General features: G+C 39.6%; 1 protein-coding gene across 1 annotated transcript in view; it reads left to right on the plus strand.

Annotated features, from left to right (window-relative positions):
* The window catches only part of LOC121324922 (neurabin-2-like), a 47,411-nt gene that overhangs the window by 10,989 nt on the left and 12,168 nt on the right, over window positions 1-24,254 (plus strand). Inside the window, exons 3-12 of the mRNA XM_041267123.1 lie at window positions 1,887-2,019; window positions 3,893-4,013; window positions 7,128-7,232; window positions 10,380-10,515; window positions 12,102-12,254; window positions 12,393-12,446; window positions 12,771-13,000; window positions 13,349-13,445; window positions 13,792-13,842; window positions 21,912-22,015. Of these exons, the coding sequence (XP_041123057.1) occupies window positions 1,887-2,019; window positions 3,893-4,013; window positions 7,128-7,232; window positions 10,380-10,515; window positions 12,102-12,254; window positions 12,393-12,446; window positions 12,771-13,000; window positions 13,349-13,445; window positions 13,792-13,842; window positions 21,912-22,015 (1,184 nt within the window). The remainder of the gene's footprint in view (window positions 1-1,886; window positions 2,020-3,892; window positions 4,014-7,127; window positions 7,233-10,379; window positions 10,516-12,101; window positions 12,255-12,392; window positions 12,447-12,770; window positions 13,001-13,348; window positions 13,446-13,791; window positions 13,843-21,911; window positions 22,016-24,254) is intronic.

Consider the following 24,254-nt stretch of genomic DNA (forward strand, 5'->3'; position numbering starts at 1 on the left):
AGTTTTCAATATACTTAATAAAAAACTGACAAAAATTGAAAGATGTGACAAATCAAACATGAAATACTGTACTACTATTATGGCTTCTGGTAGACTTTAGCGATATCGTTTTGTAGTTTCTTTGATTACATGATGTTAAATAAAAGATCTTAATTACGTTCATAAAGTTTTTTTTTTAAATAATTATTATTGTCTTAATCCTAAAATTCTAGGTGATGCTAAACCGTAGCTGTATAGTAAAGTGGTTTTTATATGAGCCAACTTGTGTGACCCTGTTTGACTAGCTCCTGAACCAGCACCAAATCTACAGAACCTGCAATAAACTCCATACTGGGGAAACAGAACCAGAACCACTGAGATTTGTTGTAACCACCACTGTGAAATACGAAGGGGAACTGTCTCGTGAAATGACGTTTCGAAGCTAAATGAAAACTGAAATATCCACAGAAAGGGATTTGCTTTTATAATGGGAGTTCAGCTTTAACTGTGTGAGAGACAATCTTTTTTTTTTTTACCAAGATAAAAAAGGGCTTAAAAGCCACCCCCTAGCCTGGGTGGTGGGAGATTGAGTTTAATCTGTTCTCTTAATGGAACACGTGTCCATCTTTGTAAAGCAGCGGAGCACTGCACCATCCTTAATCCGATGCCTAGCGTCCTATCTACTCCTGCAGCCCTGTTTCTGTTCAGTATCCAGAGCACTTCCGAGGGGTGCAGTACGGTACACGGGACATTCTCAAATGATGGAATGCATGTGATTTATACTTCATTTAAATGCACAAATCCCCTCCATCTTATTTTAGGACTGTCTCCACCATTACATGTAATCCCTATCCTATAATGATCTACATTAATCTGTGCTGTGACTTCAGTGTTTTGAGACAACAGCTGCCTGACTGATTTTATTTTTAAGTTCCTTAACACTTGTGTTGTTTTTATTTATTTTGTCAATAAAATTAATCTGCCGGACACTTTGAGAATTGCAGAGATCAACATTAGCTTTAGCTCAGTGATCATTAAGGGTGTTTTTAACAGAATAGGCCTAAATGTTGAAACCTTCTCTGTAACCATCACTTGTTCTCCAGAGTGATGCATGCTGGAGACAGTTGTAACATTTTAAAAAATCAGTGATTCGTGCAGTTTTGGGATACGTAAGCACCTGCCAACTTAGCACATGCAAGTCTGTCGGGTCATCTGCTTTACAGTGACTTTATCCTGCTACAAGAAGAGGCAGTTGTTATACATTTCAGAATACTTATCATTCTCATATCAGTCGTGTGAGCCATTTGCTGTCCTTTGTCTGCGTTTACCATCTTGTTGGATGGTATTTTGTCAGATAGAAAGGTTTAGATAATTTCTACTGTAGACAAAGCTGTTCTCTCCCTCTTTCCTCCCCTGTGTTAAAGTATGCAAAATTGACTGGGAAAACCAGATTCAGTCACTTTACTCAATGGTATAATCACCAAGGTCACTGCTATTAGAGGTCAGCGTGTTTAGCCAGAGGGCAGCACTCGTTAGACAGCATGCTTGATTGAAATCCTCTAAAAAACAAAAAACAAAAAAAGAAAATGTGCTTTTCATTTGGTTTGCAAATCTTTCAGCACAGCTCAAAATACACACAGCTCCCAGAATGGGGGTTTTAAAGGGGCTCTCCCCTTTATTTGGGGATGTAAGGGTGATTTTGGCCAGAGCTATAAGTACAAGGTAGATTATTCGTACCATTATAAAAAAAAAAAAAAAAAAAAAAAACACAAAACAAATACCTTGATGTTAAATGCCTCTTAGCAGGGGCACATGCTGTGCTGAGCAAGATCAAGCCTGGAAGATCTGTTCTCTAGTCTTTCTGGTGGAGTCCCGTCCTAACATTGCTCCCCTTCCCTTGCCTGCAGGTGTTCACCACTTACTGCAATGAGGACTACGACCGGCGAAACGATGATGTGGATCCCATGGCTGCCTCAGCTGAGTACGAGCTGGAGAAGAGGGTGGAGAGGCTTGACTTATTCTCCGTGGAGCTGGAGAAAGGTTTTACAGACCCCCGATTTATAGTAACCATACCCCCCCCCCCCACCCCCCCCCCCCCCCAAAACAAATGTTATACATGTATTGTACTAGTTCAACGTTATTTTGTCTGAAATCATTCAGTTTACGTAAGAGTAAAAATGAGTCCATTTGAAAAGGGTGTCTTTGGCCAAAGCTAAATAATTCCATCTAGATTAGGTACATGTACTATGTTAACATTATTCAGCTTTATGAAGCAAAATGAGTCTCATTTTATAGGGTGATTTTGGCCAGAGCTATAAGTACAAGGTAGATTATTCCATGCATTATAAAAAAAACAAAACAAAAAAAAAACAAACAAAACAATACTGATTATGTTAAATGCCTCTTAGCAGGGGCACATGCTGTGCTGAGCAAGGTCAAGCCTGGAAGATCTGTTCTCTAGTCTTTCTGGTGGAGTCCCGTCCTAACATTGCTCCCCTTCCCTTGCCTGCAGGTGTTCACCACTTACTGCAATGAGGACTACGACCGGCGAAACGATGATGTGGATCCCATGGCTGCCTCAGCTGAGTACGAGCTGGAGAAGAGGGTGGAGAGGCTTGACTTATTCTCCGTGGAGCTGGAGAAAGGTAACTGTCTTGCTCACTGATAAGTGAATTGGATTGATTGGATTGGTATCCTGGCTTGATTCTGGTGTAGATGCTGCTGTAAAGTCCTGCTTTGTTTCCCGCACGACTGTACCCCGGAACTCTTTGCAACTCCTAATGCCCAGATGAATGAGTCGCCTTGAATGCTTTCTCAGACATTATAAAAAAGTCTGCAACGTAATCCACATTGAGATCGGACATCCTGAAAGCTCAAAACATCTAAAACCCGGTTTACCGTCCAGAACCTACAAGTTATGTGAGTGAGCATGGGCCGTGTAATCAACCCTTTACAGCACTAACCCTCCCCCCCCCCCCCCCCCCCCCCCCAGTTATTTTGCAAACAAAACAAGCATGATGATATGAAACATGTATCAATGCAACTTAATTAAATTGTTCCATTTAAAAGTCTGAAATCATTTTTGACTCCTAAGAGAAGGCGCCTTGATGCTAAAACAGGTTTCTCAGAGCTGGTGCAAAATAAGTTAATTTTATAGGGTGTGTGAGGCGAGAGTGTATTAAATGGAATGTCCAGACAGTAATTTATTGTGTACAGAAATAAAATAATTTATTTTTATTCTCTATACACAACAAAATGATTAAATAACAAAAGAAAACAAAATGGTGTGAGGGAAGGAGTGCAGGGGTGAAATCCAAAACAAACCGTGATGACTCGTCTTTAATTGTCTTCGTGGCGACCCATACATAAACAAAAAAAAGACAAAAGAAATGTTAGTGTTTTTTGTTTTAAAAATCCCGCTGCACCAAACCAGTCTCTCCCTCCACCCGTTACTCCTCCTATTTTACTTTCGGACCAACCCCGAACACAGTAGTACGTTCCCTTTAGTATGTAATGTCCATTGCCTCAGATGTAGTCAGTCTGAACACCAATCCCCAACTGACAAGTGTCTGCATATCCTTCACTTGACTCCAGTGGCTGGAATTTACATACTCGTACTTCCGCCCCTCACCAAGGTGCCGCCCCTCAAAAAGATGACTTTTGCCATGGTCACGAGATCTTGGTAAAGGGAAGTCCCGAGTTGGTTTGATGCCATCTACTGTCGGGAGGCTGAATCACAGACCGAAAACCCTTTGACTCATCACAGGTGATTCAAAACATTTGTCCAGAGCTGTAAAGTCCAGTTTGAATCACAGCTCACTGATAAGTGAATTGGATTGATTGGATTGGTATCCTGGCTTGATTCTGGTGTAGATGCTGCTGTAAAGTCCTGCTTTGTTTCGTCTCCCTGCAGAAGGAGATGGTCTGGGGATCAGTATTATTGGGATGGGGGCCGGTGCTGACATGGGCCTGGAGAAACTGGGCATCTTCGTGAAGACAGTGACTGAGGGAGGGGCTGCTTACCGGGACGGCAGGTGAGTGGGGGAGGGGGGCATGGGCCGTGTAATCAACCCTTTACAGCACTAACCCTCATCAGGTTTAAATCCTGAATTTGAATTGGTAATGCAAGAGTTGTTTTTGGATTTAATAACCCAGTTATTTTGCAAAACAGAATGCAGTGAATTGCTTTGCCTGCTTTGTATTCAATTCAGATGCTCAGTAAAGCTGTCTGCATTGTATTCAATATCAGATGCTCAGTAAAGCTGTCTGCATTGTATTCAATATCAGATGCTCAGTAAAGCTGTCTGCATTGTATTCAATATCAGATGCTCAGTAAATCTGTCTGCATTGTATTCAATATCAGATGCTCAGTAAATCTGTCTGCATTGTATTCAATATCAGATGCTCAGTAAATCTGTCTGCATTGTATTCAATATCAGATGCTCGGTAAATCTGTCTGCATTGTATTCAATATCAGATGCTCAGTAAATCTGTCTGCATTGTATTCAATATCAGATGCTCAGTAAATCTGTCTGCATTGTATTCAATATCAGATGCTCAGTAAACTGTCTGCATTGTATTCAATATCAGATGCTCAGTAAATCTGTCTGCATTGTATTCAATATCAGATGCTCAGTAAAGCTGTCTGCATTGTATTCAATATCAGATGCTCAGTAAATCTGTCTGCATTGTATTCAATATCAGATGCTCAGTAAATCTGTCTGCATTGTATTCAATATCAGATGCTCAGTAAAGCTGTCTGCATTGTATTCAATATCAGATGCTCAGTAAATCTGTCTGCATTGTATTCAATATCAGATGCTCAGTAAATCTGTCTGCATTGTATTCAATATCAGATGCTCAGTAAATCTGTCTGCATTGTATTCAATATCAGATGCTCAGTAAATCTGTCTGCATTGTATTCAATATCAGATGCTCAGTAAATCTGTCTGCATTGTATTCAATATCAGATGCTCAGTAAATCTGTCTGCATTGTATTCAATATCAGATGCTCAGTAAATCTGTCTGCATTGTATTCAATATCAGATGCTCAGTAAATCTGTCTGCATTGTATTCAATATCAGATGCTCAGTAAATCTGTCTGCATTGTATTCAATATCAGATGCTCAGTAAATCTGTCTGCATTGTATTCAATATCAGATGCTCAGTAAATGTCTCATTGTAAATCTGTCTGCATTGTATTCAATATCAGATGCTCAGTAAATCTGTCTGCATTGTATTCAATATCAGATGCTCAGTAAATCTGTCTGCATTGTATTCAATATCAGATGCTCAGTAAAGCTGTCTGCATTGTATTCAATATCAGATGCTCATTGTAAAGTCTGTCTGCATTGTATTCAATATCAGATGCTCAGTAAATCTGTCTGTCTGCAATATCAGATGCTCAGTAAATCTGTCTGCATTGTATTCAATATCAGATGCTCAGTAAATCTGTCTGCATTGTATTCAATATCAGATGCTCAGTAAATCTGTCTGCATTGTATTCAATATCAGATGCTCTGCATTGTAAGTAAATCTGTCTGCATTGTATTCAATATCAGATGCTCAGTAAATCTGTCTGCATTGTATTCAATATCAGATGCTCAGTAAATCTGTCTGCATTGTATTCAATATCAGATGCTCAGTAAATCTGTCTGCATTGTATTCAATATCAGATGCTCAGTATTCAATATAAATCTGTCTGCATTGTATTCAATATCAGATGCTCAGTAAATCTGTCTGCATTGTATTCAATATCAGATGCTCAGTAAATCTGTCTGCATTGTATTCAATATCAGATGCTCAGTAAATCTGTCTGCATTGTATTCAATATCAGATGCTCAGTAAAGCTGTCTGCATTGTATTCAATATCAGATGCTCAGTAAATCTGTCTGCATTGTATTCAATATCAGATGCTCAGTAAATCTGTCTGCATTGTATTCAATATCAGATGCTCAGTAAAGCTGTCTGCATTGTATTCAATATCAGATGCTCAGTAAATCTGTCTGCATTGTATTCAATATCAGATGCTCAGTAAAGCTGTCTGCTCATTGTATTCAATATCAGATGCTCAGTAAATCTGTCTGCATTGTATTCAATATCAGATGCTCAGTAAAGCTGTCTGCATTGTATTCAATATCAGATGCTCAGTAAAGCTGTCAGCATTGTATTCAATATCAGTTGCACCTTTTCACTTATGCTGTAGCATTCTGGAGAAACTATACATTCGCTTGCTGTGCTTTCACTGTGCTTTATGACACTTTGTTATGCTTCTGTTATAGTAAAGTTTTGTAAGGGTTAGCAATACTCTAGGATTGTTGTCCACAGCAGTTCAGTCCATTAAAATTCCCCCTCCCCCCATTCTTATGTGTTTTCCGTTCACAACAAATTGAGAGCACTGTGGGGCAGACAGCTGTGTACATTGTTTGTGTTACAAGGCTTTAGCTGTGCGCCGACAATACACTGTAATGAGAGTGTACTTGTTCAGTGAGGAAACTTGTGAGGGCTCTGTAACCCATTTCCTGATAGAGGTGGAACACAGTGTTATTCTCCACTTCCCTCTATCTGCACCACAGATGCTGTGATGAGAGAGCCCAGCTTTTTCATACATAGTGCACAGAGCAGTATTGCTTACAAAAGCAAGCTACAATTTTTTAAATATATATATATATATATATCTATATCTCAAAGTATTGTCATAGTGTTATTTACTGCAAATATTTCATAGTGCCAGCTAATGTTTAATATACATCCATTTACTTACATGTAATTTCAGAGTCTGAACATATTTGGTCATGCGTAATTGGAAATTATCCAAAGTGAGTCATTTTAAATAAATTGAATTTCTGTTTTTAGTATACCGTAAGCCTTCAAGTTGCAGACTAACTAACAAAGGTAACTTGCTGGGTATTATTTTAGTTAGCTGATGAAAAAGTATGATCTAGATGTTCATTTTCTGATAGCTTCTCACAGTTTTGCCTAACAACTGTGCACTGGTAATAAAACAAACATCAAAGTCTTCAATATCCCAGTCTAGCAAGGCATGCCTGAATGTATAGTGCTTCGTATCTTAATCAGCTAAAAACTCAAGCAGATGTCAAGCCTCTCAGTACAACTGTGTGCTGTTCTGCCTCTCATCTCTCCTACAGGATCCAAGTTAACGATCTCATCGTAGAGGTGGATGGAACCAGCCTGGTTGGAGTCACTCAGAGCTTCGCCGCGTCTGTCTTGAGGAACACCAAGGGCCAAGTCAGGTGAGGACAAATGAAACGCACCAAGGCAATGGGAAAGCAATTCAAAAACCGCGCACGTCAGGATACCCAACAGAAATGTTCATACAGTAGCTTTTTAATGGTAGAGATAGGAATTCCAGGAGAAGCTGAGCAATCTATCTGATGAGTCCACGATCATAACCCACTCAAGCTTTGAAAAGTCTTGGCTTGTAATCAATGTATTCCCTGACATATAACTAACTGCACCAGATCTCATATACTGCATAGTTGCTCACGTGATTCCAAAAATCTCCCAACAATTCCTACAAAACATATCCAGTCTTTAAAGTCTGGTTAAACAGTGATTGAGAAAAGGCTGACTTTTGTGGTACCTAATTGCTCTCTCTTACACTCAAAACCAGAGATTGCATTTCCAAATCCAGGATATCTTTGGTTCTTCTCTGACCTGCCATCGCTGCTCTTTATTCGTTATTCATCGTTCGGTGCCTCTGTTTAATGTCATTTATTTTCTTGATTTTTATTTTAGTCCATCCCCTGGCTGCTTCAGAGCCGAGCAGTTTGACACCTTTAGAAAAGGCAGCTCTTAAATTACTGATGAGGGGTAGCTGAGTTCAGGTCAAAACTTGAAGACCGCCTTCTTGTTACAGTCCCCTACAACTCAAACCCACAATGGTGGATTTGATTGAGAACTAGAGATCTAGTTTAGGCTAGAGACCAAAAACTGTGATATCTCCACCCCAGCGTTAAAACATTTCATAGTAATCATAACCTTCACTCAGACGTCTGCTTTGTGCATGCTTCCAGTGAATAATATTGAAATGCATAGTGGCCGTCGATTCTAATGGCCACCACATTGGTGATTGTTCTTCTCTAAGCCCAAGAAGGAAGCGCGCCATTCCATTTCAGCATTGTATTATTAGCTGTGCTTCTGCACAGTACACAGGCTCAAGCTCTTTCAGGAAACTATCATTTATGATTTCACAGTGACGAGTTGTTTAACCCCCCTGGAACCTCCCGGCTCCTTCTTTTACACAAGAGACAGGAAATGGAAACCCCTATTCAGGGGCGGAACAGGAAGTGCATTAGGGTTACCATGGGATACCATTTCTCAAGGCCTACAGACTGAATAAGTGCCAGTGTTATTTGTTTGGAAGGAGACAATAAGAGTCGCTGGAACTGTACAGCTCTGGCCAGATGTTTTGCATCTATAGAATGAACTAATTTTGCTTCATAAAATCAAATGAAATAATATCACATTAACATCTTGAATTACATACCACTTTGTAGTTTTCCCATAAACTGACGAAAACTGTGACATTTCAAAATCTAACATGAAATACTACTGAACTGCTATTGTGGCTTCCGGATATCATTTTATGTTTCTTTTATTTACTTTTATTTAGGTTTCTTTTATTACACGATGTTAAATAAAAGATGTAAATTGTGTTAATACAGTTTTTTTCTTTTTTTCTAAAATGTGTCCTTGCATAGCCAACAATATGTAAACTCTTGCCTCGTTTTTATATAAAGCTACAGTCAGTCGCTGCTTGTCATGCCTGTCACCTCTGGAGCCCTGGGTTCAAATCCGGCTCTGGTCACAACTGATCTGAGTTTGATGTTCTCAGCCTAGCCTCCATTGGATATCAGAAAGACGAAATTGTCAGCTTCAGAGAATCTATGGAGCAATATCCATGTAGATCACACCACAGGGGAAAGACGTTCAGGGTCACCATTATTTATATCCTTTGCAAACATCTGTTACTTAGATTCATTTTCTGGTTTGCTATTGGGAATACTGCAAGGGTATGCTGGAGCGAACAAGCTAAAATTAGACACGGAAAAGACAACTTCAAGGTGGTAAAAATCGTAAAACGAGGACATACGTGATATACGGCAATAACTGCTGACCCATACGTGCTCTTAATACACACGGATTGCTTAGTTACAATTCTGTATGTATTGGCCCAAGTCCTGGACTATTAACTTATTCAGTTACATATTGATCTGTATGATTAAGTAAGTGATCCAAATCAATAATGCTTTTTTTTTTCTCAGAATTCCATTGCTTTCTTTTACCTGCCATAACAGTGTCAAAAAGTAGGGCCAGAGTGGCACTTACTCGATAAGACGAGCCTGCGTTGGGTTTTAAATACCAGTGATAAAATACTGAACCAGTAGAAAAAAGGGCCAGCCTTGCGCACAAACACAAGAAGAGATTTAAACGCCTACCATAGATAATGTAGTCAGTTGGACTCACTTGATGAGATTTTGGGATCAATAAGCTACTAACAACCAAACGAGCAAGATGGGCCGAATGTTTGTAAACTTTCTTATGTTCTTATGTTCTTATGAAGCACATCCAATCGAATCTGTCACTTACTTCGCTTTTCCCTGCCTGGCACAGTGTTCAAAAATAAAAATATTATCAATATGAAAATAGCATTACATTTATATTAATTTCTTCCGTTGCTTGCTTTTCTATTAATACTGTGCATGACTCACAATATACCAGAGACACTGTGGGTGTCCTTACAAACTGTCCTCATCCTCTGGAGATCCTGCGGGAGGTACAGCTGGCAGAGGAGGGAGGGGGAGCAGGCCGAAATGGTCCCATCATTTACTCTGTAGTGTTAGGTGAGGGACCAAGCTTAGCACTAGTGTTGAGACCTCAAACCACTTCATAGTGGCAGTCTCTGCTTGAGGCCCAGGGCTGTATGGAAGCCAGAGGGTGTTCAGGTCAGGTTTGAAGGGCACGTCGAAACATAATCTGTTGACAATGAATGTAAAGATCCGCCAGGTAAAGTAATTCCTGAATTGATTTAATATTTTAAAAATGACACATTGTATTACTGTTTATTTAAAAAAGATATATGTATATGTATATGCAGAATATTAGTAGAATGTCCTTACATAACCCTGAGAACGTACAGCGCGAGCAATTGTTAAGTATCCAATAGATCTCGTTCCCAACTCATACACACCGAGAAGACCAGGTGGAACGTGGTTTCAGGTCAGTCCTGTCCATTTCCATCAGTACAACAAGATTCAATCATTTTGAAAGGGGACCTATCTCTCCCGTCTGCTCGGATTGTGTTGTGTTGAATCTGGGAGCTGAAAAGGTTCAGAGCAGCACCGCTAGCTTTGATCCGCCCTGTCTGTGCGTTGCAGGTTCCTGATTGGCCGGGAGAAACCGGGGGAGCAGAGTGAAGTGGCCCAGTTGATTCAGCAGACCCTGGAGCAGGAGCGCTGGCAGAGGGAGATGATGGAGCAACGCTACGCCCAGTACATGGAGGACGAGGACGAGGTAAGGACAAATACTGAGGGGCTAGGGGAGGCCAGGAGGCTGCCCTTTCAACTATGGAGCCCTGGCTTCAAATCAGGCCCAAGCTCTAAACCTCTACACTATTTGGCATAATTGTTAATCAAGACTGAATGGCAGACAGCTGTGAGGGGAAATCTTCATGGCAGATTCGTATTTGTTAATGTGGAGTAACTCAGGATCTATGATATGGGATTGGATGTGCTGTAGAGTATGTAGGGAGACATACTGGCGTAGTAGATGCCACCTGTTTTAAAGCGGACCGTTCTACATACACACAGTGCATTTGCATTAGGTGGCGCTGTGGCAATGCAGGCTAGTAAGTGGATTCGATGTCAAATTGAAACAAAGATGTTCACCCAAAAGAGCATACAATGAAACAGCTTGAATAAGCGACGCTAGCTTTTAAGAAGCCCTGTGGGTGGTTGATTGTATATCTGCACAGTTGAATGCATGTTGTGATTGGATACGGCATACTAGATCTGCAGAGCAAACGGTCTCTCTTCTTGCCAGTGTGTTTCATGGGATAATTACACTGTGTAACAAAAAAAAAAAAAAAAATTGTTCCTGGGTAGTAAGTGTTATTTCCTAATTGCTTATGCCTCAAAAGTATAGAAAATGGCTATTATTCCCCACAAACTTTGCTTTTGTGACCAGGACAGTGATATTTCAAAATATCATTATTTCCAACTACAATGACTAATGACTAATGACTACAAAAGATTTAGAAGTGAGTAGTTTTTCGAGATTTACAATTATACTGTATTTACAGTATAATTGTACATCTCAAAAAACTACTCACTTCTAAATCTTTAGAAGTTCCATCAAGTCATTACAGTTATTGAGAGCCAAGAAAATAAACAGTGGTAAATACAGTGTAATTGTAAATCTCGAAAAACTACTCATTTCTAAATCTTTTGTAGTCATCTTTGTATTACTTTAGTATAAATATATGTTAATTTGGATTCATATGTTGTTTTTTTCTGACTTTATGTGAACGAAAAGACACACATTTGCCCATTTTCCCATTGGAAATAGTGATATTTTGAAATATCACTGTCCTGGTCACAAAAGCAAAGTTTGTGGGGAATAATAGCCATTTTCTATACTTTTGAGGCATAAGCAATTAGGAAATAACACTTACTACCCAGGAACAAAAATTGTGTTAAATAGTTTTATTATTGATTAAGGTAGAGCTCTGCGGAAATGCACACAGCAGATCATAGCTCAGAATGACTTGGCAAGCCAATAAAAAATCCCTTTCACTGCTCCAAATATCTCCACAGAGTTCAGATCTTATTGATTTGTGTTAGGTGTCTCTGAAACAGAGATCAAAGTATTGTGGGATGTTGAATTCATGTTGGCTTTCCTGCTGATGAAGCTGGAAACGCTAAACAAATCATGAAAGCTCTCTGCAGCCATCTTGTGGGCAGTTATGGGTACTGCATGGACAGGTTGGCCATTGAACAATCATATGCAGAGGTTTGATTCTCAACAAGCTGGTGCCTGTGTGTGTGTGTGTGTGTGTGTGTGTGTGTGTGTGTGTGTGTGTGTGTGTGTTGTCCCCTCAGACCGGGGAATACGCAACAGATGAGGAGGATGAGATGAGTCCCATGTTCCCCAATGTGGAGATGGCCATTGAGGTGTTTGATCTGGCTGAGAGTGAGGACATGCTCTCCCCCATAGAGCTGGACCCAGAGAAACTGGCCCACAAGTTCAAAGAGGTGAGAAGAGGGAGTCGGGTTAGTTTAGTAAACTATGATAAGACATGGCAATGTTACGCCAAGCGTGTCTGGTTAAAGGATGTTTGACCAATCGAATGAGATATCACTTATGATTCATTTCTCATGTGCTTTTAACAGCTCCAGATTAAACATGCTGTCACTGAGGCTGAAATACAACAACTTAAAAGAAAGGTAAGTACTGGCCTGGCAGTATACCTCAATGCAGAATTGATTATTTTGCAGTGCAAGCAAGTAGTATTATAAGACTGTAATTCCATTAAGGGGATCCAGAACCAGTCCATAATATAACCTCATATAACATGTTATGAAAACATCTTCATACGCAAAAGAAAGCAGTTTATAATAGAATTAATATCCACCACAGCAGTCATTACCTGACACTGACGCGTAATACAAATGAATGCTCAAATAACATGCAAATCCTTTCAAATACATTGAAAACACACATTTGTTTCCGGCTGCACTGCCGTGACCATGCTCTCTGTCTCCCCCTAGCTGGCGTTGACGGAACAGGAGAAGGTGCGCTGGCGGATGGAGAAGGCCCAGCTGGAGCAGAGCGTGGCTGATAATAAGGAGCGCATGGAGAAGCTGGAGGGTTACTGGATGGAGGCCCAGACGCTGTGCCAGGCTGTGGACGAGCATCTCAAAGAGACCCAGGCCCAATACCAGACCCTGGAGCGCAAATACAGCAAGGCCAAGCGCCTCATCAAAGAGTACCAGCAGAAGTAAGAGGAACAGACAGCTGTTATATTGAAGAAAGGGTTAGGGTGGGATAGCTGGGATAGCTTTGAATTGAGAATTGGGGTTTGTTCAATTTATCTAATCTGTGGCGCATCCCTTTTGCTTTTTAAATTTTTAGTATTAAAACAGTGTGTGCGAGCTCTATGGAGTTTGAGAAGTTGCCCTGTCAAAACACTGTAAAAAAATAAATAATAATAATCTGTGCATTAGAAAATAGATCCATAGATAGAAAACTTAAACTGGTGTAATTATACAAACGAGACTGGAGGGGGTACAAGAAACGCCACCCTTTAAATGTGAATATTGAATATTGACATTTGTTTCCTCATCAGGGAAATCGAGTTCCTGAAGAAGGAGACTGCCCAGAGGAGAGCACTGGAGGAATCGGAAGCCGCACACAAAGAAGAAAGCGACACGCTGCAGGAAAAGGTAGAGGAACAGTTTGATGCCTACTTTCATCCCTCCCCTGTGATTCATTTTTACCTGCTTCGGTCCCACTGTGTGTAACGTGCTAAGTTTCTAGTAGGAGGGGCTTCGTTGCGGAATATTGAACAGGGAGCAAGTGTTGTCGAAAGTACAACGTCACCCCCTGCTGGAAACATTAATGCTTTCAAATCCTTTTTCTTACCACTTGTTAGCTTTATTAATGTTATTACTGCCCCCCGGTTCTCTGCTTTTGTGTGCCAGTTCACCTTTTGTGAAGTTTCTACCTGTTGTCCAGCCTTTTTTGCCATGGTATCTTCGTCACCTTTGGCCTCTTTCTATCTCTCCACAGATCACAGACCTAGAAGCCAAACTGGAATCAATGAAGAGCTCCAAGACATCATAAAACCTGAAACAAAGGGGTTTTAGCATAGGGGCAAAAATGGAAAAGAAAAAAATACAAATAAAGGACTTTGATGAGTGCTACATGGGGCTTGAAAAAAAAAAAAAAGATTTTCAAATAATACACTTTATACCTGAAATCCTTTTCCCCTTCGCAGTCCTAACGTTGTCAAACCAACACTCTCCTTGCTTTGTGTTTCAGCTGTCGTGTAAGTGTGATTTGTTTCCATGACGATGTATAGTATTAATGGTGTCCTGATGCATTACGTGGGGCCAGTGTGATTTCTTACATTATGTTTGCATGTGAAACGAAAGACAAGGCAGGGTAGAGAGACTGTAGGTAACTGCAATAGAAACACGGCTTAGGGTCATTGATATTCAACTTTATGATGTTAATTATTATGTTTGTGCTCCTCTGTATATAAAAAAACATCCCTACCCCGAATCCTTACCCTTTAATAATTCATTCTGTCACTGAAGCCCAGCACACCTCTAATTTGTTGGAATGTTTTAAACATGTTGGAATAGACAGCACTTAGTTTTCATACAAAATATTTTGCATACCAGATAACTCCTATTTTGAGTGGAATTTTAAAAGGACTTCAGGTATAAAGCAAGTGTTTTTTGTGTTCAGTGAGGTTTTAGCACTTTGGTAAGGTTGCGTGCCCCTTATAAAGGTACCAAGGTCTTGCTGAAGGAACCCTAAGCAGAGTTAGTTCACCCTGTTTTGGATCTGTTTTTCTGTATTATATTTAAAAGTTGAGATGCCGCAAGCTGTTGAAAATCCTTTGGTAATATTTGTTTTCCGATGTTGTGAGTCATGTCTTGTAGTAAGCACCTCTGGTTGGTATTTTATATCAAGGGGAGTTTTCTGTGCTGCAGTTCTCCTGAATGCACTAGATTCCTGTTTTTAAATTATACATGCCTGTGAATTGAACCACAGGTTAATGACCTGTTCGCCATGGCACTGTTTGTATATGTTTGTAAGAAACTGGCCATTAAATGTTACTGAATTTGGTCTGAGCAAGCAAGGGAGGCGGGTTTTAAATGTTGCACACGCCTCTCTATACCCATAAAAGGTTTAGAGGCGGGGCATACACTCAGCCAAGCTCTGCCCAGTTTAAGTTCCATTCTGAAGTCCACACCCTTATACTCGCACAGTGTCCTCATGCCCCGCCTCTGTCTATAAAACTTTGAAATGTACCTACACTGTAATAATTGCTGTTGTCCCAATGCGTACAGATTTGTTAAGAGCTCAACAACTATAATGGTGAGCAAACTATGTCAGAATTACTTGCACATATCAGAGCAGGTGCTCTAAGATATAGCCTACATCAGCTCAGCCACTCAGGGGTCAGTGAAAAATGCCACTGCAGCTTAATTCACAGTATGTGGAATGAGTTCTTGTAATAAAATGTGCTGGTATTTTTATCACAGGTCGTTCTGAAGACATACAGTAGCAACCTTCATTTTAGTTTCCCCTTCAGGTTTTATAATAGGTCAGTAGAAACGCAGTATATGTCGCTGGGCGACCCACCTCAGTCCTGCTCAATCTCACACAACAGCCACATTGGAATCACTGATTTCATCATGGACTGATTTCATCATGTCCATGAGCATCCAGTGTTGAAGCGCTACAGCAAATATCATTCGAGGCAATGTAATGCTAGGGTCTTTTACGGAAAGGGTTTCCAAAAACCCTGTTGAAAAAGGCAACACGATGCATCAAAAAGCATCCAGTAACAAACACACAGAGGTTCACAAAGTGAAATGAGGAACAGTAAACGTTCACTTTAAACAATGGCTGTAGGCAGTATTTGGAAAGAAACTTCACTCTGGTTCTTGAGATCCTTTGAAGTGTTGTTTTCTTCGGATGATGGTGGAGTCACTTTCAATGCTCTAAGCAGGGGTAAGAGATTTACTGCCCCCTTTTTAATACCACTGGTCCATTTTCTGTTTAGATCAAAATGGACTCCAACTGTACAAACTACCATTAGCATGTGTTCTATGAAGTGGACCCAGTAAAGTGACCAAACAAGGGGGTTGTAGTTTGAAAATGGATTTCTATGATCTACATATTCCTATTTCATTTAGGTTAATATAATATTATTAGTGTCCTGAGTGATTCTCTATTGCTGTTTTAGTTTAATTCATTATTGACTTGGATTACTGTCTATTCCAGGAAATACTGCTTCTGAGTTTCTGATGATGAGGGGAAGCATGTCAGTGTTGCGCTGAAGCCCATAGGCGTTGGATCGTGCACTGAAGCCTGCTCAACACTGATATAAGAACATAAGAACATAAGAAAGTTTACAAACGAGAGGAGGCCATTCGGCCCATCTTGCTCGTTTGGTTGTTAGTAGCTTATTGATCCCAAAATCTCATCAAGCAGCTTCTTGAAGGATCCCAGGGTGTCAGCTTCAACAACATTACTGGGGAGTTGATTCCAGACCCTCACAATTCTCTGTGTAAAAAAGTGTCTCCTATTTTCTGTTCTGAATGCCCCTTTTTCTAAACTCCATTTGTGACCCCTGATCCTTGTTTCTTTTTTCAGGCTGAAAAAGTCCCTTGGGTCGACACTGTCATATGCTTCCTCGCTTGAGAAAATAAGCTACAAGGAGTCTTTTCAGAAGCACTGTTTGCTGGAATAGCTAGTGAGTCAAATAATGATGGAAGATAGGGAATTATACAGAACACATTACAAAGGATATTAAACAGAGAATAAGTGAAATGTCAGGAGAATGAAGACAGTAGACCTAAGATGTGTTGGGTTTTTTTTGTTTTTTTTTAAACAATTTTTTTAAAATTGTAATGATTGTTTTTTTTCCTTATAAATGGTAATTTTGCTACTAAATATTTTGAGTAAAGTGGGCACTGGAGTTTAAAGAGAGTTACTTATTTATGAATTCTTTAGTACTGATACTATCTTCTGATACTGGAAACCTGAAAGCTACAAAATCTATTAAAAAAAGAACACAAAAATAACTTTTTGTACAGGTTATACCACTTTTCCAATCTTATTTTTCTGCTGGATTTGTAAATGCTTTTCAATCAGTATTGGAGTAAACGGCTGCTGATTTCTTTATGTCATTCAAGCAGACCCACTTTACTGAACAAAAGAAAAGTTTTAATGACATCATCCAGTTACTTGTGCTCATTTACTTTGAATTTTAAAAAAATGCATTGAAAGGCTTTGGTGCGAGTGTGACTTTTACATCTGGACTACAGAAGCGACCAGTCACTCCTATAGGACCACTGGAGCAAAGTGGAGAAGAGCTGGATTGACAGGCTCATTACTGGACAATCAGGCAGTATTGTTTATCAATCATGTGATGGTGGTGAAAATGGGATGGTCTTTATGTCCCCTTGACTTAGCCTGTTTGTTATTCCTTGTGTGTTTTCTATATGATTTTCAAACCATCGTTTTGTATATAGAGGACTGCTTTCTCTTGCTTGTGCAAGAAACTCTTATCAAAAGCAACTCTTCCAGCCTTGGGAAGATCACCTTCATGCATTCTGTTAAACTCTCCGTTGATTCTGGACGATCTTAAAGGAGTGTACCAAGATTCACAGGCTTTGGAATGTCCCTAGAACATTATCAGGACTTTGCTAGAACCTTGGCATCTAAGACTGATCTAGCACATGAAAAGCGTGTTGACATGGTGAAGTAACTACATAACCTCCAGAACCAGATAATTGCTGTATAGTATGTTTTTTCCCCCACTTCTTTACAAGCTTAAATATAAGAGACCAATCATTGATAATAAGAATTACTTCTGTGATATTGAAAACTGACACTGGCCTCAGTGCTTCTAAAAATGTATCATAAATATATTTACAGTGGTGTTCTAATTAAGAACATATAGTTCATAACAATAATGGATTACCTAATTTCCAAGATAATATAATATATGGACCCTATGCTTGTAATGTATAAAATGATTATTAAGAGTAGGGATATCAATGATGTAATAGAATAGAATAAAAGCTACATTTCTATTAACAATTATACTATACAGCTTTTTAAATGGGCATGTAATTATTGTTGAAATGTGATCAAATGCCATGTTGGTTGGTTTTGATTGGATGATACAGATCTCTTGCAGAATGCAGATTTTTACAAAACATGCCATGTGTTGATATCAGATCAGTAAATGTGTGTATTCTTGTTTCTTTCCCATTGTAGTGTTCCTCCTGTTATATTTGCACAAAAAAACAGCATTAATATTATTAATAGAACCACTGTTATGATTTGTTTTTGCAATAGACAATTTATACATTACATGCCATAATGGATCATTTACAGCCATTATTAATAAATAGGGATGTGTTTCAAACATGGTTAAAACATGACTTTAACATTGTTTTTATTTACCTACACTTTTAACTGGAACAGTGCCACCCAGTGTTAAAGTACAATTATTGCACTTTTTATGAGGATTTTTTTTTACAGTGCCGCTAACTGGAAGAATGTAAAAATATTAAGACCTAAGGGTCCAAATCGGATATATATTTTCAGATGGAAAATTATTTGATGATAAAACTTTAAAATAATGGCCGCAAATTCATAATGAATTCTGTCGAATATCACAGGGATAACACCGGAATATATGATGTAGTTCCTCTGAGTTCTGAAATAATTCATTTTGAATTCAGCCCTGTGAATTCATGTGGATTTAATTACCAGTAGTCATTCCATGTCACTTTGTAACAAATAATGTTGGTTACATATTTATTTATTTTTTTTAATTTAATGTGCCCAATTATTTTACAGTTTTCTCCCCAATTTGGATTGTCCAATACTTCTTTTCCCCTCGTTGCTCAGGAGAAGTGAAGGTTCAATGGGTGTCTTCTGATCCCACGACCGAGCCAGCTTCCTCTTCGACACCCAGGAACTTGAGAGTGGACATCAGCTTCTGATCCCACAACCGAGCAAGCATCCTCTTCTACACCCAGGAACTTGAGAACGGATATCAGCTTCTGATGCCACAACAGAGCCAGCTTCCTCTTCGACACCCAGGAACTTGAGAGCGGATATCAGCTTCTGATCCCAGGACCGAGCCAGCATCCTCTTCTACACCCAGGAACTTGAGAACGGATATCAGCTTCTGATCCCACAACCGAGCAAGCATCCTCTTCTACACCCAGGAACTTGAGAGCGGATATCAGCTTCTGATCCCACAACTGAGCAAGCATCCTCTTCTACACCCAGGAACTTGAGAACAGATATCAGCTTCTGATCCCACCACCGAGCAAGCATCCTCTTCGACACCCAGGAACTTGAGAACGGATATCAGCTTCTCATCCCACAACCGAGCCAGCTTTCTCTTCGACACCCAGGAACTTGAGAGCGGATATCAGCTTCTGATCCCAGGACCGAGCCAGCATCCTCTTCTACACCCAGGAACTTGAGAGCGGATATCAGCTTCTGATCCCACAACCGAGCCAGCTTTCTCTTCGACACCCAGGAACTTGAGAGCGGATATCAGCTTCTGATCCCAGGACCGAGCCAGCTTTCTCTTCTACACTCAGGAGCTCGAGAGCGGATATCAGCTTCTGATCCCACAACCGAGCAAGCATCCTCTTCTACAACCAGGAACTTGAGAACGGATATCAGCTTCTGATCCCAGGACCGAGCCAGCTTTCTCTTCTACACTCAGGAGCTCGAGAGCGGATATCAGCTTCTGATCCCACAACCGAGCAAGCATCCTCTTCTACACCCAGGAACTTGAGAACGGATATCAGCTTCTGATCCCACAACCGAGCCAGCTTTCTCTTCGACACCCAGGAACTTGAGAGCGGATGTCAGCTTCTGATCCCAGGACCAAGCCAGCATCCTCTTCTACACCCAGGAACTTGAGAGCAGATATCAGCTTCTGATCCTACAACCGAGCCAGCTTTCTTTTCGACACCCAGGAACTTGAGAGCGGATATCAGCTTCTGATCCCACCACAGAGCAAGCATCCTCTTCTACACCCAGGAACTTGAGAACGGATATCAGCTTCTGATCCCAGGACCGAGCCAGCATCCTCTTCTACACCCAGGAACTTGAGAGCGGATATCAGCTTCTGATCCCACAACCGAGCCAGCTTTCTCTTCTACACCCAGGAACTTGAGAGCGCATATCAGCGAGCTATCGCCCTCCGGAGGGCAAAGGCCAGCCCTGCAGGCGTCCGCTCTGAGCTCACCGGGCGCCTGGCCAGCAGGTTCAGAGAACTTGGGTTGTATTCCTTAGATGTTTAACTAATATTGTAAATTGAACAGGTGTTTTACTTCTTTCAAAAAAAAAAATAGGAGTTTATTTAATGCTTTGAAAATAGAGCCGATAGTACTATAATGGAATAAAGAAATCTCTGTGTGCAAGCCTTGCTTTCAGATGGTGTTACACTTCCTTTTTTCTTTCGAGACCCCTGCTAAGGATGCCATGACCTAGGAAGTGGAAGGGTAACAGCTTTCCAGAGAGAACTGGTTTTTATTGCTGTGTACTTTGACCCTTGTGAAACTAAATGAAGTGTACCGTACCACAGTAAAAGAGAACACAAATTTATAATAATAAAGCACAATAATTAAGCATTGCACTGTATAAAATATAATCATGTTGTTATGATGGAAAAGAGGGGAGAGTTGAAGAACTTTGAAATGAGGCCTTAATCGAATAGTCTGTGAAGTCACATCACAATGTGCAGATTGGGAGGGGGAGGAATAGGAGGGGAGGTGTGTGAGAGAATTACATTAGAAATGCAAAGATTTTACAATAAACTTTTAAGATGATCTATTACAATCTGCTTTTCATATCAGCTAGCTCTTAACTAAGAATTGATATAGAATTAATTACAATATTCTTCAATATTTATTTTTCATATAGAAGGCCCTTAATTACAATGGATTGTTAACCTAACCCATATATCTATATATATATATATATATATATATATATATATATATTATATATATATACGTATGGGCATGATACGCACTGTACAGGTACTGTTGATTTTACTGTTTCTCTTAATGCCAAATCTGATTTCTTTACACAACCATAAACTTTAAGGAATAATGTAGGATTGCACGACTGAAAGTCAGGAGTAGAAGGGTGAGGATTTTTTGTCTTTTAACCGCCAGCAGTAGTACAGTTTTTAAAGGCTGGCATTACACGGGAAATGCGAAGCGAGAAATAATTGAGCTACAAGCTATAATTCCCTCAGCCCCACTCTCCATCTGTAAATCTGTAGTGTACCGCAGTGATGTTCCGATTCACGCTACAATTCTGGGGGTGCCGGTTAACAACATTCTTAAAAAAGCTGACCTCCTTTGTTGACTATCCTGTTCGTTTACACTCTCTTGAAAGGTGCCTTTTGCTAGCTTCTTGTGAGTCAAATAAGTATAATCATGCAGCGTTTGGAGATTTTACATCGCAGGACGCAAAGCAATGTCGCATTCGTTGTTTTTTATTTTTTTCTTTTTTCTTCAAAATTGTTACTATAACAGCAAATATCACTAGCATTAAATTTCATTTTAATTGCAGCATCTAAAGAAAGCAGTCGACAATTTGCACAGGGTACTTTTTAAAGGGTTTATCTGTGAAAATCTCCATCTGCAATCTGTTACCTTAGTATTTGAATCGTAATGGTAAGAATGGAAGGGGGCGCAATTTACTGCATAGGTGTTGGTGTTAGCGACATGGCGATGCGTCACCAAATACGAGCAATATTAACGTCACTCAGGGGGCTTTAACACATTTATAATTTAGAGAGAGAAAGCGAAGGGGGGGGGGGGGGGGGGGGGGGGGGGGCAGCGTGAAACTATACCCTTAATGACTATAATAACTATACCCTTAATGACTCCTATTTCAGCGGTTCCGGGGTGTATCTGTGGCTCGTATGCCCCATCCATTCTTCTAAACCCGCCCCTTTAAGAAAATAGGATCGGCCCAATCAAGATGTTACGGCGCTAGAGAGTGCGTATCAAATTGAGAGCACCTTTGCTTTTTCTCCCTTCACAGAAACTACTGCCCTTGGTTGGAGTCGAAGCTGCTGATGCTGGCAGCGCTGTGACTGCCTATGAGTATAACGTCTCTCTAAAACCAAACAACAGCAAAATAGGACACACTGTTTTGCGCACCACTATGGGACACTGAGATGTTGTTTCTTTTCGGTGGCACCCTTGTATCTTAGGTGAGTGCATCTTTTTCATGCCTTGCTTTGGATGCGATAGCACGTTTATTTATTTATTTTTAGCACAGTGGCTTCAGTTGGTTGTACACCGTATGCCTGGTTCAATCAGCTTTTATTTGACAGATGTCCATTACCATACAGAAGGTGCTTATTTAGTGCTCTTGGTGTTGACAGGCTCACAATGCTACCTGGCTAGCCTGAAGGAAGGACTGGAAACGCATCATTACTCCATATTTCATTCTGTTTAAGTGGATGCTCGGTTCGTAAACACGGGATGTGTTTAATACAAGGACCACAATGTTTACCATGCTGCTAGACAACCCAATGCTATCAGAGTTCTGCTGTCAGGACAGGCAGCGATGAAGTCAACATATGTTTTTGAATAACAAACACAAAATAACAGTTTTATTGACACCCAGCTGAAAATGTGTTATATTTCCTATTAGTTCGATTAGTTATAATTAGAATATGTATTTTATGGCTGTGCTATACAGAATAAACTGGAAGATATTCTTCAAATATATATTCAACCTCATGATATATGTATGTCTAGAATATGTATTTAGAATTAATATTTAGAAAGTGAGCATAATAGAGTATTTACAAAAAGCTCTTCAGGTGCTGTTAGCACAACCATTTAATGACAATACTTTTCAGTCATATTTATTTGAGCAGCTAAAATAGTCAACATTTAAAAAAATAAAACAAAATCCTGTCAGGCAGTAATCCTTGAATTTTAAGGTTTTTCACAGCATTGGTAATATTTGTAACTGTTCCTTTTGCTGTCAAGATGTTCCTATAGTTTCCTATAGTATAAGATACTAAACTCATACACTGAGCATAAAACGCCAAATTATTTCTCTTTTGAATGCCTTTTAGCAAAGTACATTGATAATAACATAATGTGCATAAGCTTGAAAGAAATCTGGCTTGGTACTTTTGCACTGCTACATTTCATGCTATTGCACAGCATGTGCAGTGGAGAGCCCAAGTACTTAGTGTGTGTATCAGTCCTGGCTACAGCTAAGCTGTAACAGGGATGTTCAGCTTTTACAAATTGCACAAAAGGGTGTGGTACATTTGGTAGTATTCGGTACTCTAGACTCACTTTGTCTTTTCATGCTCTGCTTATAGCCACAATCCCCAGGTCAGGTCACTGTCTTGCATGTGGCTGTTTGTCATATATATTAAATGTGAGCCTATTCCCCAGACACAGGCAAGTCATATTTCTTGTGTGCTGTTCTCCTGTATTTTATACAGAACTCATCCCTCTGGACATACACAGCACACATGACCAGATTGTATTTAATATGTAAGCCTACATCAGTGCCCTAGACAGCAATGGTGTGCCAAGTGTTTTCCATCGCCCTGCACAATGCATCAGTTTTGCTTCATGAAGTCGAATGAAAGCTGCTGAATTATGTTACGTAAACATATTGAATTATATGCCGCTTGTTAGTTTCCCATATACTTCATGAAAAAAACTGGCACAGATTGAAAAATGTTGCATTTCAATATCTAATATGAAATACTGTACTACAATTATGTTTTCCTGTTGTCTTTCTTTTCAACATCATTTTGTAGTTTGTTTGATTTACATGATGTTAAATGACAGATATAAATTATGTTCATATGTTTGTTTTCTTTCTTTTTTTTTATTTTTTAAACTGTCTCAGTTCTAAAATTCTAGGTGATGCAACTCTTTTGGCCAGAACTATACATTGTATGTTACTGTAAAGTAATTGTGTAATTGGAGTAAAGAGAGATCTAGGAAAATGTGTGGAAAGCATGTGCAAAGCTATTGATTTTTACATTGTTTAAAATTGTGTTAAAATTAGATACTTGTTAGAAATGCTACTGTCTTCTCCGTAATGCATGAATGTAGGATGCATTTTTGTACATTCCACTAAACTTTTAAGAAGTCAAAATTGGAACTGGTTACATTATTTAAAAAATAAATAAAATAATAACAATGTGTGGGATCCATTATAAACGCAGCAAGGAGAAGGTGGGCTATGATCGTCTCATTATATGTTTATAAAGTGTTGTCTAAACAGTTTAAACTGCATTCAGAAAATCAACCCTAAATATTACATCATTAATATTAGATTCCCAGAGAGGCTTGCTGAGCAAGACCTTTTACTGCCAGCCTGAATACACACACAGCTTTTACTCCCACTGGCTGTATTAAGGTTTCTAAATCATGTAGAGGAAATTAACAGTTACAGAGTTCTCTAAA

Source organism: Polyodon spathula, chromosome 12 (assembly GCF_017654505.1).
Source record: "Polyodon spathula isolate WHYD16114869_AA chromosome 12, ASM1765450v1, whole genome shotgun sequence".
NCBI lineage: Eukaryota > Metazoa > Chordata > Actinopteri > Acipenseriformes > Polyodontidae > Polyodon > Polyodon spathula.